The sequence below is a fragment of the Solanum dulcamara genome, chromosome 5 (assembly GCF_947179165.1).
Source record: "Solanum dulcamara chromosome 5, daSolDulc1.2, whole genome shotgun sequence".
Classification (NCBI taxonomy): Eukaryota; Viridiplantae; Streptophyta; class Magnoliopsida; order Solanales; family Solanaceae; genus Solanum; species Solanum dulcamara.
Genome location: NC_077241.1, coordinates 75465306 through 75484382, shown reverse-complemented (window position 1 = coordinate 75484382; position 19077 = coordinate 75465306). Strand labels below are relative to the sequence as shown.

Here is a 19077-nt window from a genome sequence, read left to right as displayed (position 1 = left end):
TCTTATTATATCTTTTTCTAATGCTGGAAAGTTGTCATCTATTAAGTTGTAATGGTCCTTTCATTTGGTCTCTTCTGAGTTTTGATAATTGATTAAAGATGTATAGAAGGTACTATTTATATCCCATCTTCTATGTCTAATCATAAAAAAATCCTAACTATAAGCTTTTGGTTTGTTCTAGTTATTTTGGCTTAAAAAAAATATTCAAACGTACTTTTTTATTGGATGATAATTTACTTAGAACATAAATTAATTCTCAGAGTAAATGTTTTTTTAAAAAAATTATATTTGGGTTTATTCCCTTAGTCTAACTTACAGTTTTTTGGTGTCACAAAATGTTGTCTCACTTTCAACAATCATGCTACTTTCAAGCATTTCTGTGGTTACAGTTTGCTACTTTTCCCATTTTTGTAGTTACTATATTTTTCAAGTGTACTTTCTTAACTTATCAAATCCAAGAAAATAAGAAAATTTTCAATTCTCTTCCCTCAAAATTTTATCCTAAAACAATTTTCTGTTTTATCCCTTTTCTCTTTCTCGTTGAGCTTATTGACAAGCACTCAAAAACATGCATGCGTAGCATTCATTAAGGTTGATGTTGTACAAGTGATAGAGCTGGAAATTCCAATAAAAGAATTCAAAAGGCTACAAAAATATCACACGTGTGATTTGTACGTGTAACCTAAGGTACGATAATTTTTGGGTCACGTTTGATAAATCAGTATGGTGGAAGATATAATAATAACGAACTCCGAAAATAAAATCGAGGATTCGATAGTATGTTACGCTCCAACGATGATAGTTACGAACGGGATATGGCAAGGTGATAATCCACTTGATTATTCATTACCACTCTTCATAGTGCAATTGACATTGGTGGTTGTCATCACTCGACTTCTCGTTTTTATATTGAAACCTATTCGTCAACCTCGTGTTATTGCTGAGATTCTTGTAAGTAAATTATTACGATTCTCCAAAAGTTAATTATATGATCGCATTTTCAATTTTCATTATTTGTCAACGTATAGTTTTATAAGGGGAAAGCCTTGGTGTAACTGTACGAATTGTCATCATGTGACTAGAGATCATGAATTCAAGTATTACAGATAACCTCTTGCAGAATGCGAGGTAAAACTGTATATAATAAAAGTAATATGGTTCAATTTTTTTCTCGGAGCGCACGCAAAGCTCGCGAAGAGCTTAGGTCTCCTTTTATGAGACCATGCATTTTAGTGCATTAACTTAATGGTTGTAATTAGACAAATTACGATTGTATTTTTTAATTTCATGTTGGATAATATGTTAAGAGTCAACAATAATAACGGTGAAGCGAATTCGACTATAAGAGGATCAAATATCATAAAAGAATATTTGTTATTGGTCAAAATAATCTTTTTCTTTAGATCATATCGATATTAATCAATCGTCTTTCTGTTTTTCTGCTAAACATGATGGATTGTAGTGATAATTCATTATGTGACCATAATTTATGTGTATGGAAGGAATAGTATAATTGTTGTGATGTGAAGATGTAGTTAGGAGTAAGTTAAGTCGTTGAGGGTAGATTGGTGATGTATGATGGTTAGTGCTTTTTCTTCCATTTCTGTGTTTTTAGTTCTATTGCATTTATCTTCATGGTATCAGAGCCATCACAGTGATTACTATGAAAGGCTATCTGATCAAAGTATCAAAAAATCAAAGGCTATTCTGTACCATCACAGTGTTTTTAGTTCTATTCCATTTCTGTGTTTTTAGAATCCTCTGCACATACAACAGGTAAAGTTTTATTTGTGTCTGAAAATAATAAAGTATGGATTGTAGATACCGGTGCAACAAATCATATGGTGTCTAGACTAGATATGCTGACTAAAAGTTCTGTCACAAAACTGGTTGTTCCTAAGGAAGTGTTCTTACCAAATGGTGGCACTACTCAAGTTACTCATGTTGGTTCTTGTAATTTGTCAGCTGAAAGTGTTATTACAAATGTTTTTCATTTACTAGACTTCAAGTATAACTTAATGTCTGTAAGAAAAATCACTAAGGAACTAGGATGCTCAGTCTCTTTCTTCCCTGATTTTTGTGTCTTCCGGGAGCTTTACAATGGGAAGGTGAAGAAAGTTGGTAAAAAAGAAGGTGGACTGTATTTGCTGTGGTAAAAGCTGATTCAAAAGGTTGATAGTGATGGTCAGGAATCTGCTCTTGCTGTTAACAAAGTTCACTCAGATGTTCAGGAACCAGATACGAAGTTGTGGCACCAAAGAGTAGGTCATGTCTCTTCAGGTATACTTACTAGGATATTTGCCATGTATAAATAAAGTATTTGTCAGGTGTCTAAATGCTTAGTCTGTCCCTATGCTAAACATACAAGGCTTGTACTTCCTTCTAGTAGTATCAAAAGTTGTGAATATTTTGAATTGATCCATGTTGATCTGTGGAGTCCTTATAATACACCTACTTTTGATGACAACAAATACTTCCTTACGGTAGTGGATGATTTTTCTCAAATGACCTGGATATTTCTACTTAAACAGAAATCTGATGTATGTGTGCCTCTCAAAGTGTTTATTCAGTATGTTCAGACTCAGTTTGGAAAGTCTATCAAGGTGTTAAGGTCTGATAATGGTACAGAATTTGTTAATGCAATGTGTAACACTTTTTTCCAAGGAATTGGGAAATATCCATCAAAGATCTTGTTCTTATACTCCTCAGCAAAACGGAGTGGCTGAGAGAAAGCATAGACACTTAATTGAAATAATAAGAACACTGAGATTTCAGGAAAACATTCCTTTGAGATTTTGGGGTCATTGTGTTCTTGCTGCAGCCTATCTCATTAATAGATTTCCTAGTAGTGTTATTAACTATCTAACTCCTTATAAAGATTATATGGTTGCAAACTAGGTCTATCTCATTTAAGAACACTTGGCTGCTTCTGTTTTGCCAAAAATCTCACTGAACATGACAAATTACTGCCAAGGTCAAGATCAACTGTGCATATGGGTTATTCAGAGATACAAAAGGGATATGCCCTATTTGATCTAACATACAGATTTTTCCTTGTCAGTACAAATGTTATTTTTAGAGAGGACATGTTCTATTTTTCAAATATAGAGACCTCTGAGAATCAATCTCCATGTACATACACATTACAAAACTCAGGTGTAGTGTTGCAAGACTCCAATCAGTTTGCTCCTATGTATAGCAGTGATGATACAATATCAGGTGTTGAGAATACCACTGCTCTGTTGATATAGACATGGTGGATAGTAATATTGCATCTGAGAATGTTGTAGTAGTTAGACATGTCTCCTGAAGTACCAGTTTAGGAATTGCAGGCTGACTCACTACCACCAGTTACTAAGAGGTCTACCAGACCCAAACAACCTCTCACCTGGATAAATGATTTTGTATCTTTAAACATCAATAAGGAAGTTCAGTATCCCATGTCAAATTACATGAGCTATGCTCACTTGTCTTCTACCTATCAATGCTACATTGTTGCTACTTTCATAGTCAAAGAACCTGCTACTTATGCAAAGGCTATCAAGGATCAAAGATGGGTGGAAGCTATGCAAGCTGAGATTTAGGCTCTTTAAAGCAACAAGACTTGGGAAGTCACTGACTTGCCCTAAGGAAAGAAACCTATAGGGTGTAGGTGGATATACAAGGTTAAATATAAGTCCACAAGGGAGATGGAAAGATTTAAAGCAAGGTTGGTTGCTAAGGGCTATAGTCAACAAGAGGGTATTGACTACAAAGAGACCTTTTCATCAGTTGTTAAAATGGTGAGAGTAAGGTCTATAGTAGCTCTAGCTGCTTCCAAGCATTGACATATACATTAGATGGATGTATTTAATGCATTTTTATAGGGAGATTTGGAGAATGAAATCTATATGCAGCTACCTCAGAGGTTTTTCAGTCAAGGAGAGAAGGTTTGTAGACTGAAAAAGTCATTATATGGACATAAGCAAACACCAAGGCAATGGAATCACAAGCTCAGGAAGCTCTCATTAAACTCAAATTTAGGTAGAGTCAATATGACTATTCCTTATTTATCAACAAGTCAGAAGAAGGAATCTTTATTGTGCTTGTGTATGTAGATCGTATGCTAATAACTGGAGTAGTTTGAAGTTAATAGAAGAAACAAAGCAGGCACTACAACAAGATTTTAAGATGAAAGACTTAGTGAGCTAAAGTAGTTCCTAGGTATTGAGTTCACTAGGTCAACAGATGGTATTTTGATGCATCAAAGGAAATATACTCTTGAACTAATAGCTGAGGTTAGCATGTCAGCTGCTAAGCCGCAGGAACCCCCATTGACATCAATGTCAAGTTAACTTCTAAACAATATGATGATCATGTGAGTAAGACTAAAGAAATGTCATATGATTCCTTGATATATCAAACAACATATCATAGATTAATAGAGAAGTTATTGTATCTCAACATGACTAGATCAGATATATCTTTTAGCACTCAAACTTTGAGTCAGATTTTACAGCAACCTAAGAAGTCTCATATGGATGCTGCATTGAGAGTGGTTAGATATCTGAAGAAACAACCTAGACAAGGCTTGTTGCTATCTAGTTGTTCAGATGGATTGGTGACTGCCTTCTGTGATGCTAACTGGGCATCTTGTCCACTAACCAGAAAATCTGTAACAGGTTACATGATCAAAATTGGTAGTTCCATGGTGTCCTGGAAAGCAAAGAAACAAACGACTGTATCAAGAAGTTCAGCCGAGGCTGAGTATAGGAGTCTTGCCTCGACTATGTCTGAGTTGGTGTGGCTGCTAGGAATGCTGAAAGAAGTAGATGCTGAAATTGTGTTACTAGTTGAAGTATATAGTGACAGCAAGGCTACCAATCAGATTGCAGCAAATCCAGTGTATCACGAAAGGACCAAACACATAGAAATTGATTGCCATTTTATAAGAGAAAGACTACAACAAGGCCTAATCAAAGTTAACTATCTTCCTACTCGAGAGCAACCAACTGATATATTGACAAAAGGGCTGTCAAGGCTACAACATGAACATCTTCTATCCAAGCTAGGAGTGTTAAACATTTTTACAATTCCTAGCTTGAAGGGGAGTGTTGTGATGTAAAGATGTAGTTAGGAGTTAGTTAAGTCGTTGAGGGTATATTGGTCATGTGTGATGGTTAGTTGTAACAAACTTGTAAACCTTCAATTAGTTAGTTGAAGATAGTTAGTTACTAGCTTAAGAAGTGAACTATATATAGCACCTCTTCGTGTTGTACAAGTTAAGCTTTTCAATCATCAATGAAAGTCCTCTCAAATTAGTGCTTTTCTTCCATTTCTCTGTTTTTAGTTCTATTGCATTTATCTTCAATAATCTTGTTTTATATACTAGACTCCTATATTAATATTAATATTGTGTAAAAATTGTGGCAGGGTGGTGTAATTTTGGGGCCATCAGTATTAGGAAGAAGTAGCACATTTGCTAATACAATATTTCCTCGAAGAAGTGTGATGGTCCTAGAAACAATGGCAAATATTGGACTTCTTTACTTCCTGTTTCTAGTAGGAGTAGAAATGGACGTTGCTGTGCTTCGTCGAAATAGTAAAAAATCTTTGATTATAGCAATAGCAGGGATGATATTTCCATGTATAATAGGGAGTTCATTCTCCTTCTTGTTGCATGAGAAATCACAAAACACAAAAGAATCAACTTTCATTCTCTTCCTTGGCCTCGCGCTTTCTGTTACTTCATTTCCTGTTCTTGCTAGAATCCTCGCGGAGCTCAAACTTATCAACTCTGAAATTGGGAGGACCGCGATGTCTGCTTCACTTATTAATGATATGGTAGCATGGATTGCCTTAGGCTTTGCAATTGCCTTTTCTGAGAATAAAGACATGAGCTTGGCTTCTCTTTGGGTGATCCTCTCAAGTGTAGCATTCATTTGTGTTTGTTTTTTCGTCGTTAAGCCATTGATTGAAAGGAGGATAAGTCAGACCCCAGAAGGCGAATCGATTAGTGAGTTCAATATATGTCTTATTCTCACAGGAGTTATGATTTCTGGATTCATAACAGATGTTATTGGAACACATTCTGTTTTTGGTGCTTTTGTCTTTGGTTTGATTATCCCTAGTGGTCCTCTTGGTTTGACACTTATAGAAAGGCTAGAGGACTTTGTTTCGGGGCTTTTTCTACCACTTTTTTTCGCGATTAGTGGTCTTAAAACAGAGATTTCTGCTATTGATGGTGCTGCAACATGGGGAATTTTATGTGTTGTTATAGTCTTGGCTTGTGCTGGTAAAGTTATAGGTGTAGTCCTTGCAACACTTTATTACAAAATGCCATTTTATGAAGGCCTCTCTCTTGGTCTCCTCATGAATGCCAAAGGCCTTGTTGAGATGATTGTCCTCAATGTTGGTAAAGACCAAAAGGTAATCAACATATAACACTCTCTGTCCCAATTTACGTGACACATTTTCCTGTTTAGTCCGTCCCAGAAAAAATGCCACATTTTCATAATTGAACACACATTTCTTTCTTAAACTTTGTGTCAAGATAAACAGCGTCACATAAATTGGGACTTAGGGAGTAGTACTTTCATTTATTTGTCATAACATAAAAATCAGTACTGAAATACTTCAATGTAAATGCAGGTTCTTGATGAAAAATCTTTTGCTATAATGGTGATTGTAGCAATTGGCATGACTGCAATCATCACCCCTATTGTGACAATAGTCTACAAACCATCAAGAAATTTCACCCCATATAAGAGAAGAACAGTTCAGAAAACAAAGTTGGATAGGGAATTTCGAGTACTCGTTAGCATCCACACACCTAAAGTTGTTCCAACAATTATCAGTCTTCTTGAAGCATCATGTCCAACCAAGAAATCACCAATATGCATATATGTCCTACACCTTGTCGAACTCACTGGCCGTGCATCTGGAATGCTTATTGTCCATAACATGCGAAAAACAGGAAGGCCAGCTATGAACAGAACTCAGGCTCAATCGGATCACATCATCAATGCATTCGAGAACTTTGAGAAAAGTGCAGGATGCGTCTGCGTGCAACCTCTCACTGCCATCTCCCCTTACTCCACTATGCACGAAGACATTTGCGTGTTAGCTGAGGAAAAACGCGTGGCACTAATCATCATCCCTTTCCACAAGCAACAAACAGTTGATGGTGGACTAGAAATAACAAATCCATCATTCCGAACAATTAACCAGAATGTACTAGCAAATGCACCTTGCTCTGTTGGGATATTAGTGGATAGAGGCTTAACAGGATCTACAAGGTCAACAATGAACCAAATTTCACACCATGTCGCGGTGTTATTCTTTGGAGGACCAGATGATCGCGAAGCATTAGCCTATGCTTGGAGAATGAGTGAACACCCAAACATTAATCTAACTGTTATGCGTTTCCTCCCTGGAGAAACAGCAACAAGATCAGAGTCATCGAACAACAAGAATGACCATAGTATTCTAACAGTTGAAACAGAACGCGATAGGGAAAAACAGCTAGACGAGGAATATGTAACAGAATTCAGGACAAAAACAGGAAATGATGAATCAATAGTTTACACAGAAAGAGTGGTGAATCATGGAGAAGAGACAGTAGCAGCAATAAGGTCAATAGATAACTCACACGACTTGTTCATAGTGGGTAGAGGAGAAGGCAGTAGCTCCCCGTTAACAGCAGGGCTAACTGATTGGAGCGAATGCCCGGAGCTTGGTACCATTGGGGATCTTTTAGCTTCTTCAGATTTTGCGATGACAGCTTCAGCATTGGTGGTGCAACAATATGTAGGAATGGGAACAGGGGATCCGTTAGTCACTCCGGATAGTCCTTGCCACCCCTTCAACATCGATCATACGAATCGTAGGCCACAAAACAGTTATGGAGAACAACAACAACCTGATTTTCATTCACAACTTTGAAAACTTGATCTTTCTTTTTTTTTAACCTATTCTTGATTTTGTTACTTGTAAAATGTAAAACTTTTTTATGCTTCCTACTCTATAGATCAATCTTTGATGTATTTGGTGAGTAAAGTGAAGATAATCATGAAATAACTTTATTTTTCTTTGTTCCCTTTTGTTCCATAATCAAAGTTCAAACTAATTTCGATTAATATTGATAAGTGTCTTCACTTCATTAAATTCAAATCAAAGGAAATTGAGTACTAGGACGTATGACTATGATAAAAATAAGATACGGAAAGAACTAACCTAACTAGAAGGGCAAGAATAAATTAAAACATAATAGAAATTAATATTGGTAATGGCAGATTAGAGTACTGAAAAGTACTAACATCCGTTAGCTAACTAGTTGATGTAGCATTAGTTAATCAGAGATCTGGGGGTAGAGCCTTGAGTATGGAAAAAATCATTGATAGGGAGCGTTTTTTCTCGAATGAAGTCTTAGGTGGCGAGAATCCAAATTAATCGAACTCCAATTGAGATACCAGACAAAAAACTAGTCGAAGTATCTTTTCTAAATAAGACAAAGGTAAATTATAAGCCACTATAGACTAATTACTAAAAGCGACGAACTCGATAGCTAAACAATAAAACGCATAACTTATAATATTTAGCAACAGATCATAAGTAGAATTATTTGATATATATAAATAATTTATAATTTATTTAAAATTCATAAAATAAAGATCTTGACTCATTAAAAGAGTAAGAGTGAGCAATTTTGATTTTCATTAAAATCTAGATGGTAAATTCTATAAAAATGGAGGCCATTCAACATGAAATCTTTTTTTGTAGTCGATCGTAAAGTGTACGTGTTTGTTTCTTTTTATATAAGATTCATCACTTAATCGTTAATAATTAATACTTTATTAATCACTTAATTAAAAACTTTTTATCACCATAATCAACTTAAATATTATTTATCGAAAATAGTTTTTTTTTTATTTCTTAAAATAGAGATAAAATATATATACTTTTAGATTTTACTTATAAATTATACTAAATATATTATTGTTATTGTTGGTGGCCGACTTAAATAACTGAGAAACAAAAATAGTAATTTGGCTGTTTTGGTTGGCATTTACTTAAAAAATGATGCTACTATATATAAAAAAATAATTTAATCATCGACAAAACTTCACATGTGCACCTAATAAATTGACAAGCTTGAGGCATCATTTATGCACTTTTTGTCATCAAGAATTTGTTTTTGTGTTCTTAATTTTTTGGCATCTAATTAAACTTTCAAGACTTGTATTTAATTAGCCTATATCTCTCAGCATCATGTCCCTCTAGTTTCAGTTTAAAGTTATATACAACGTCAGTCTAAAGAGGGATAATAATATTTTTGATTCATCAATTAATTAATAATTTTAACTTTGGTTTTTGAGATTCATGACTTAACACATTTAATTTTTAATTAAATTAAACGTGTATTTTAGTACCTTAATGAAGGAAATATGTTATATTAGATATTTTTAAAGAAGTATATATCATCAAATTTTGAAGTATGTACAAACTTAACATAACACATGTATAGGTAATTAAGTAGTGAAATAGTTCATAGTCGTGATAAATTTGTGAATCTTCACATACAAATAGATTAGTGCACATTTTAGTCAATTAAAAATTAAGAGTGCATAATTATTCAGATATTACAAGGACTAAAATTAAAATTTATCAATAATTAAGGGATCAAAAAAGTGTTATTAAACCGTGTAAGGATATTTAATGTAAGTCTCCTAAAAATTAAAGGTGGAATTTATAATATTGAAAACAATTTTTTTTTGTTATAATAGGTAAAAGTAATTTGATGACATTAAAAAAATTACATTGATGATATATACAAAATTTTATTCCCTTCCCTAACCATTAGTTATATTCCTTCTCCTATTCCTAGGCCTCTTACCACTATTATGTTATAGGGCATTAATTAAAACTGTCATGTAACGTTATAGATCGACAAACATTTCACAATACTAAATTGTGGTCCTATATACCATATGTTATATTATATACTAACAAACATTTGTGTAGTTGAATCGACAACTTCCATAAAAATTGTGGTTACCTTTACCAGCCATATGTCATTTCCACAAATGATTAAGATAAATTGAACACATATGGAGTACCCTTTTTTATTTTTATCGAAACAATTCTCAGGATATGCACTATGATTTTTTTTTAAAATAATTATATTCATAAGATAGTTTGAGATCTAGTGATAAATCGAACGATAATCTAATATTGTAATAATAATTAAGAAACAAAACAGGCTGAGAAAGTTAATGACTTCTCGATGCAATTAATCATTGATAGAAAACGCTTTATACCCATTATAGAGGACCTTCTCCATGCAAATTTAGATTAATTGAATTAGTAAATTGTATCCATAATGTAATTAATTTTGAATTTTGAACTATTTTTTCTTTGGAATATATGGACAATTGTGAAACTAGAACCTTTATTATTTTTTTATAAAGAGAGAATTGAGTTCTATTATCAAGGTAATTAGTCCAACTCCCTCCGTACGACTAGCTTTTCAAATTAATTCTTTTTTATCACACGGAAGGAGCTTCTGTAATAGGGAAATTTTAGTAGTTTGATTGATTGATTATCTGAATTTTTATTTTGTTGGTATGAGTTCGATTCCTCATCTTGTAATCCCCCTTCAATCCCCCAAGTTTTTAAAAAGGTGAACTCCCGTAATAGTTACGGTTTCAACAGAATTTAACTATTTCGACTCAAACTTTATACATGAGTACTTAATTTATCGATCAAGAGTTTAACTACCATACATCAATGATGTAATGAATAGTTTACACTTATAACATATATGTAATTTATCTTATTTTCAAAATTATGTATCTTGCTTTTTTATGGTGTAGATATATTTTACGTGACTTTATAGACTAATAGTATAAATATTTTCTTAGATTTGTCGGTATATAACTTAAACTCAAATATCAAAGATCAATGTATGATATATATAAACTCCACAAATATATTTCATTTATTACTCATGATGAAAATGAGATCATACAACAAAAAGAAAGGCAACAAGTATAGCCTTCCTTCTAACCAATCAAAATAAACTACATATAGTAACTCCTTCGAAAATAAACGACTATATATAAGCATACAAAACACCAAACACACACTGAAACAAAATACTATTTATGAAGAAATTTGGCTAGCTTAATAATAAATTAAGCACATTGGAAGTCCTTAGGGACATATTTGCCACAATTGTTGAGTAATAAGCTGAGTGAAAGTGGAACATTGAGATTAATTCCCAACACATTGCCTTTAATAGCAGTGCAAAGGCAAACAGCAGCATCAAGGTCAGCAAGTCCTTTAATTAAAGAGCAACATTTAGTCTTGGCTGGACTACTTCCAATAACAAGGTGCACTAAGTCATTTAACAAATTGGCACAAACTTTTAGCTTTAATGTGTCCTTTGGGCACTTTCCTTTTGATGATGGGGTAGAGGGGGTGGAGGGGGTAGGGGTAGGGGTAGGGTGGGGGGGTTTGGAGTGTGGGGGTGGTGGGCATGGGACATAAGTGGAACTAACCATAGTGAAGAAAAGAATGTTCAATGTGAGAAGAAGAGCAATGGAGGGTATAGCAAACTTAGCCATTTTTTTGAAAGTTAAGAAATTAACTCTCTCGACAATTAGATGTGGCTAGTTTATGAAAAATGGTGTTTGTTTGGTGTTTGGAATGATGAAATGAGAGGGTATTTATAGATGGAAATGATTGATTTTTTTTGGCTATCTTTTGTCAATTTTCCGGAAATATTTTTAATGGAGAAAATTAGTGGCCCATGTAGGAGTATTGCATTACAATTGTAAGAGAATATCTAAGGAACTCTGGCAGCATAAGTACTTGTGATAAAGACTAGGTTGTGATGGAATGATTGAGTTTTTTCGACTTAGAAAAAAGTACCTTCCTTAGAAATAAGCGTTATAATATAAAAAATGAATTTGGTCGAACTTTAATACGGGCACCAACAGCGGATGGAAAACAAAAAAGAAAAAGAGAGAAAACTATTATGAATTTAACTTTGGAATTTTTTGAATTTCGTTAATCTTTTATTATTTATTTCTTGAATTAGAATAAACATTCATCCTTCCATTTTCACATGGGACTTCATTATTCTGCTTAATGATTTGAACATCAACCTCTGTATATACTTGCTGGACTTGTGTCAAGATCTGAATCACGTAATAAAGTATTTGTAATAGATAGTTTTAGCTCAAATTTTAAAAAAGATTTTGCGTGTGTTTTTAGTTGCTCATTATATAGATAAATTACAATAACAATAATATATTCAGAGCCTGTTTGGATGGACTTATTTTACGTAACTTATAAGTTGAAAACTACTTATAAGTTTTTTTTAAAAAGGGGGCTCTCAGTATAGTCCCACAAAGTGGAATATAGAAAGGATAGAGCATACGCAGAGTCGCGGACCTTACCCTACCTTTACACTCCCCAGATCTCACTTTATGGGACTACACTAAATATGTAATATGTTGTTGTTGTAGTAGTAATTTGATTATGTAATGGGGAATTGAATGTGTCACCTTATTTATGTATACGCATATAAGCAGTAAAAGTTCAGTCTTGTTCTACCTTAGTGATTCATTTATCTACGTAATAGACAATTGAAAATATATCCAGAATTTTTTTTAAAATTTGAGCCTAAACGATCTATAGAAACACTTTATCATGCACTCTGATATTTAACTGGATTATGTTTTAAGTGATTAAATGAAATTTATTAACAAATTTAAAGAGTTGTCTTATTAAGCATTTTTAGAAAGAAGAAGGGAATAAAATGTGTTTTGATGCGTATAGGTATATATCTTACCATCTATAGTTAATTATGTACTGACCATAATGCTACTAAAGTAATAGTCTGATATGTTTAGTGCATTTTACCTAACACTAAACATAAAATAATAGTTCCAAGCAATGGGCAAATATTCCATATAAAGCCAGAATGACACGCGATTATGAAGTGATATCACAGATTATTTTTATGGGTTCAATATTAATTTAAGATTTTTAGCGTTGAATTCGTTATATTTTTAAAATTATGGATTAGTTATTTAGTATTTATTGTAATTTTACAAAAATTAATATTTATTGCATTGAAAATATCAAATTTATCTGAATCCGATACCAACAATATATTGAATCTGTCCTTGCTCTTCGTATTAGCGGTCTTTATATATCGTATTAACCTTAGGTCAAAAGCAAGAATCACAAAATGAAAGTTGGTTAGTACAATTTTTAGTTTATTTACAAGTCGACCAAATTGAAGCCTAATATATACCTTGGGTTCTTCACTTTTAAACAAGAATAAAATTTTAAGTAACTAGAATTAAGAGCTACTTAGATATCATTTCTTACAGAGAGATATTTTTCATTAAGCGAGATTTATTTTATATATTCATTGATTGAATAAATGAACTCTTCTACAACGTGAATAATTTAATACGTGTATACAATTAATCCCTTAGATTTTATATTTATGAAATTACACTAAATATATTATTGTTATTTTGTATAATAAAATTATTTTTTTTGTATTTTCTGCATTACAAATTTCACTATTTATAAATAATTATCTTTAATCGCTTTTAAAATGATTTGACGATATACAATATCTTTACAGTCTGTCAGTACATACAAATTAAGGTCCATATGGAAAATGATGGATCATTTGCACGACCTATCAAATTTCCAAAGAGACAAGGAGCCCTCTTGCGTTTCCTTTTCTAGTATTTTTCTAGGGTAAATTATTCTTTTACACATATTCCCCTACTATATTTACTTTTATTCTCATATATACCAAAAAATTTCCAAATTCCCTCATTTTCCTTTCTCTCTCTATACCTCCCTGATACATCCGCCTCTTCCTTCATCCTTGCCCTAATTTGCTCTAGTTAATTTGATACTCTTCAACCATTAATCAATTTCAAGGTTCCAAATAAGGTATATTTTAATTTTTCCTTATATGGAATTTCACTTCATCCTCATTCAATCTGATTTCTCCTAAAATTTGTATATTTTGATTTTTTCTGAAAATCTTTGAAAAATCTTCTAAATTTTTATCATTTGCTTTCTTCTGTAAATCTTTCTATTTTTGTTTCTCATACCTTCAATAATACATATGGAATCCGTTCATGGTCTCAAACAGTCCAATAAAAATCAAGGAATTCTTGTTTCTCCTGGTTCTGATTCGTCTTGGGAAGGTTACGACAAAGTTAGATCCAAACATCGTAACGATCCAGCAGTGATGAATAAGCTACGTGAGAAATTGAAGTCGAAAGCTACAGTTAAACATGCACCCAAAGAAATAGACAACAAGATTGAAGGGGTTACAACACGCCCTAATCTCCCAAAGGTATGTGTTCAATTAAGTTTTTTGTTTTAGAATGAAAATTTTGTGAAGGTTTTAATGATTCTGATACATATCATTTATGTATCAGATACATAATCTCTTTTTAAAAGGAATTTTTTTTGGAGATTTTCTATTTCTGATACATCATGTTTAAGTGTCAGTTTATGTTGTTTTAATTTTTAATGATTCTGATACATATACATTTATGTATCAGATACATAATGTCTTTTTCAAATGCAATTTTTTGGAGATTTACTATTTCTGATACATCATGTTTAAGTGTCATTTTATGTTGTTTCAAGTTTTAATGAAGCTGATACATATCATTTATGTATCAGATACATAATGTCTTTTTCAAATACAATTTTTTGAGATTTACTATTTCTGATACATTATGTTTAAGTCTCAGTTTCTGTTATTTCAAGTTTTAATGATTCTGATACATCTACATTTATGTATCAGATACATAATGTCTGTTTCAAATGCAATTTTTTGAGAATTACTATTTCTGATACATCATCTTTAAGTCTCAGTATTTGTTATTTCAAGTTTTAATGATTCTGATACATCTACATTTATGTATCAGATACATAATGTTTTTTTCAAATGCAATTTTTTGAAGATTTACTATTTCTGATACATCATGTGTAAGCGTCATTTTTTGATGTTTCAAGTTTTAATGATTCTGATACTTCTACATTTATGTATCAGAATATAATATATAACTATTTCTGATACATCTTCTGTATGTATCAGAAACTCATCTCATGCATCAGATATTTTAATGCATATGATACATCGTATTTATGTATAAAGTTCAAGTTGTATTTAACCATTTTTATGTCAATGCAGGGAATGAAATACGTCATCAAGAAGATCCCGTCCCACCCATTGAGATTCGGAACGGCATATAGGGCTAATTTTCTTGATGATTTTGAATCATCAATAGGTGAAGAAGGTATAAAGTTGTTTAGGCAATCCATATTTGGTCACTACTTAGATATGCCAAACTGCAATTTTCAAGGGCAAATCATCAAATGCCTCTTACTTCTTGAGGTAGACCAAAAAAACAAAGAAGAATTGCACATTCGTCATGTGCAGGGTAATATACTACGATTTACAATAAATGATTTTGCTATCATTACTGGTTTGCGATGTACCGGTAATATCAATGACTTTCGGTATTCTGATGACCAAACAAGTAGATTATTGTTTTTATATTTTCCTGGTGCCAAAAATGGGGTCAACAAAGCTCATTTCGTTGAGCGTTTTCTAGTTGGAGGATGGAAAACAAACGAAGACGCTGTTCAGATGGTCATTCTCTATTTCATCCACACTTTTGTTTTTTCTCAACTAGGTGATGCACCTATATCAGTTGATGATTTTAAAATGGTAGAAGATGATAGGTATGAGAAATATCCATGGGGAAAAATAACATTTTCAAAATTGATAAAAGGAATGCGTCAAGAGTTTTCAAATGCCAATCAAATGTATCGTCTAGGCGGCATGCCATACGCTCTGAATGTTTGGATATATGAATGTGCATCTCAAGTTCCCTCTGAAATTTCTGTAAGAGTGGGTAATAAAATTCCCAGAATTCTTAACTGGCGTGTTGTCGCCGTGAAGCCAAAATTTGAGACCTTCATGTCTACCATCTTCAGTGAGGTACATGCTTTGAATATTATTCGTTTATGCACTGATTCATTATACATAAAATCTAAGATACATTATATATTCATGACCTTGATACAGTATAATTTGATTCATAAAGTAGATGTATCAACCCATATATTTATGTATCAGGATATAAATGTATCAAGATATAATGTATCTGATACATATACTTTATATAACCTTTCTGATACATATAATTGTATGTATCAGAAACTCATTTATCAGTATTTACAGCTCATGAAAACTCTATCTTATGTATCAAATTATAATGTATCAAGAATTACATCTCATGATACATCTGCATTTATGTATGAGATAATGTTGTTTTTCTATCAGTTTATCATGTATGAAGGATTAATGTTTCTGATACATCATGTTTATGTATCAGCATTAACATGTATCAATTATTCAATTGTTTTCTGACAATCAATCAATATTTTTTGCAGTATCCATGCTCCAACATAGTCCAATCTCAACATGAAATGGAATCTATTATCATTAATGGCAGCCAACAGAAACCTGAAGCTTCAACATCGGCTCCAAAGGTCAATTTCAAAAAACCTCATGAAGTCCCCGGATTTGAGGACTTTTCAACAACACCACCCACAGAATTATTAAAGAGATCCAGTTATGTCGCTGATACATCTTCTCCACTTCCTTCCAAAAGAATGAAGACTTTCCCTGCTAAAAAGTCAATTCAAGTAGAAACAGCCAACATGCACAAGGATTTCATACCACCAAATGAATCAAAAAAGCCTGTTTCTCTTGATAATGTATCAGGGGCGAAGTCAGTTGTAGTAGGTGAATCTTCCGGTCATTTGGATCAAATTATTCATATGCAATTCAAAGCATTGAAGAAGTCCATAAAGAAGTCTCTAAAGAGATACGTAAGTTTTTACTTTAAGATGTATCACATACAATATACTTTTAAGTAGGTGATACATTCTGATTTTTCATATACATGTATCAAGGTTGACCAGAAGTTCAAGCGTTTGAAGAATAAAATTGATTCAAATCACATTGATCTTTTGAAAGCCATCGACAGTATGGCGAACCGAATGACTGGCACATCATCTCAAGTTAAAACAGAGGATTTTGATCAAACATTCCATGTGGTTGAACAACAAGAAGCACCTACTGGATTGAAGGTGCACAATTTTGCAAATAAATCTGACCCACCCCAAAAAAATGACAAATCTAATGTACAGGAAGATATTAAGGTACATACATCATGTAATATTTGATATTTATGCTTTTAAACTTCTGGATACTTTTCATTGTCATGTATCAAATGTAAATGTTATTATGTTTTTAGGGACCTGAACCATCCACCATGATAAAACAGGTGGACAATATATCAGAACAAAACATTTCAGCAGATGTTCCAGAATTATTTGATCAGCAGGTTTATTCTGATACATTAAAGGTAATGTATCAGAAACAAATTGATGAACAATTTGATGCTATATATATATTTTATATAAGCTCAACCTCTTTAAATATATATATATATATATATATATATAGACATTTAGTACATATATATCATAAGTAAATGTTATTATGTTTCCAGGAAGATGAACCATCCGTCAAGATACAAAAGGTGGATGATGTATCACAACATAACATTGTAGCAGATGATGTATGATATCTGCAGTTTTTTTATTAAGTAATTGGTTTTTTAAGATAATGTATGATATCCGCAGTTTTTTATTAAGTAATTATTTTTTTAACATTTGTAGGAACCAAAAACATTAATTTTTACACCACAATTGAAGGATGTATCAGCACACCAAATGGAACCACAAAGAGCAGATACTGATCAGCTTATTGCTAATTCTGATACATTACAGGTAATGTATCAGATACATTACTGAGATAAAGTCAACATTATTAAGTTTTTTAATGACGTTATACATTACGTGTAGAACACTGTAAAGAAAGATGGAAGAGTAGCCGATGATAAAACTGACAAAGTAGAAGAGCAAGTTGAGGAGATTGAAAAAGAAAAAATCAAACCAAGCACATCAGAATCCAATACTTCAGCACCATTTTCGACCGAAACTCTGGATGTGATAGATGCTCTAATATACGGACTTCCATTACCAGCCATGCCATTGACAGCTGTTAGTCATGAGCAAGTTCAGGATGAATGTCTATTACGCGATAGCCAGCTACCAACCACTCTTTCATCAAAAGCCAATGTATTGTCTGACGATGCGAAGACACCATTTCGAAGAAGCAGGATTCCTTCGAAGATCTTACAGCCACCGTATCTTTCAAACTTTGGCTCGAGTGAAAAGGGAAAGGAAAATTTGTCAGCTGTTATGCATCAGACACACCCTTTTGAAGGTTTTGGTATATGCTATCATCCCCCATCCGAGCTTGTCACAGACTACTCTCAATGGATAGATAAGGGACTACTAAAATCACATGGCAACAAGTAAGTATGATATATTCAACTTATACTCATACAAGTTGTGTATTATATTTGTTATGTTATTAAACTACAAGCTTCCATTCAGGAATTCGAAGGAGGATCATTACAGATCTAATGCTCTTCATTCGGCTTTGAAAAAATAGACTTTGTAGTAGCATTTCCTAAAGATAAGAACTGGTTCTACCTAATGTCACAGCCGAACAGATGCTGGAACGATAAGGTAAAAATTTCATCATAAATAATATGATACAACTCATACTTACTACCTGATACATACATATTAATGTATATGATACATACATATTAATGTATCTGATACATACATAGATAAATGTATCTGATACATACATAATCTGATACATGATGCTAGTTGTTATATAACTAATACTTTCTTAAAATGTACAGCACATCGATGTAATATTTTACTACCTTCGGAAGAAATTGAAGATGCAGTTGAGCAATCAGTATCGATACACAACGACAAACTGTATTTTCAAAATTTACATCGAATATGCACACACACGCTACTATCACCTTCCACCTAACATTTCTACACAAGAAGATATGGCAAGGGCCACTGTTACAG

The 19077-nt window shown here is 32.7% G+C and overlaps 3 protein-coding genes across 3 annotated transcripts; 2 read left to right on the top strand and 1 right to left on the bottom strand.

Annotated features, from left to right (window-relative positions):
- Positions 1-723: 723 nt before the first annotated feature.
- Positions 724-8050, top strand: LOC129890773 (cation/H(+) antiporter 15-like). The gene is made up of 3 exons (XM_055966255.1): positions 724-951; positions 5413-6408; positions 6631-8050. Exons 1-3 carry the CDS (start codon positions 724-726, stop codon positions 7921-7923), a joined length of 2517 nt encoding a protein of 838 aa, XP_055822230.1. The 3' UTR covers positions 7924-8050.
- Positions 8051-10944: 2894 nt separating this feature from the next.
- LOC129888528 (14 kDa proline-rich protein DC2.15-like) lies at positions 10945-11699 on the bottom strand. The gene has a single exon (XM_055963489.1). The coding sequence runs from the start codon at positions 11604-11606 to the stop codon at positions 11175-11177; it is 432 nt and encodes a 143-aa protein (XP_055819464.1). The 5' UTR covers positions 11607-11699; the 3' UTR covers positions 10945-11174.
- Positions 11700-15766: 4067 nt separating this feature from the next.
- On the top strand, positions 15767-18498 carry LOC129890772 (uncharacterized). Its single transcript, XM_055966254.1, has 7 exons — positions 15767-16042; positions 16498-16848; positions 17023-17271; positions 17367-17477; positions 17625-17693; positions 17794-17904; positions 17980-18498. The coding sequence occupies exons 1-7, from the start codon at positions 15767-15769 to the stop codon at positions 18496-18498; spliced, it is 1686 nt and encodes a 561-aa protein (XP_055822229.1).
- Positions 18499-19077: the final 579 nt, after the last annotated feature.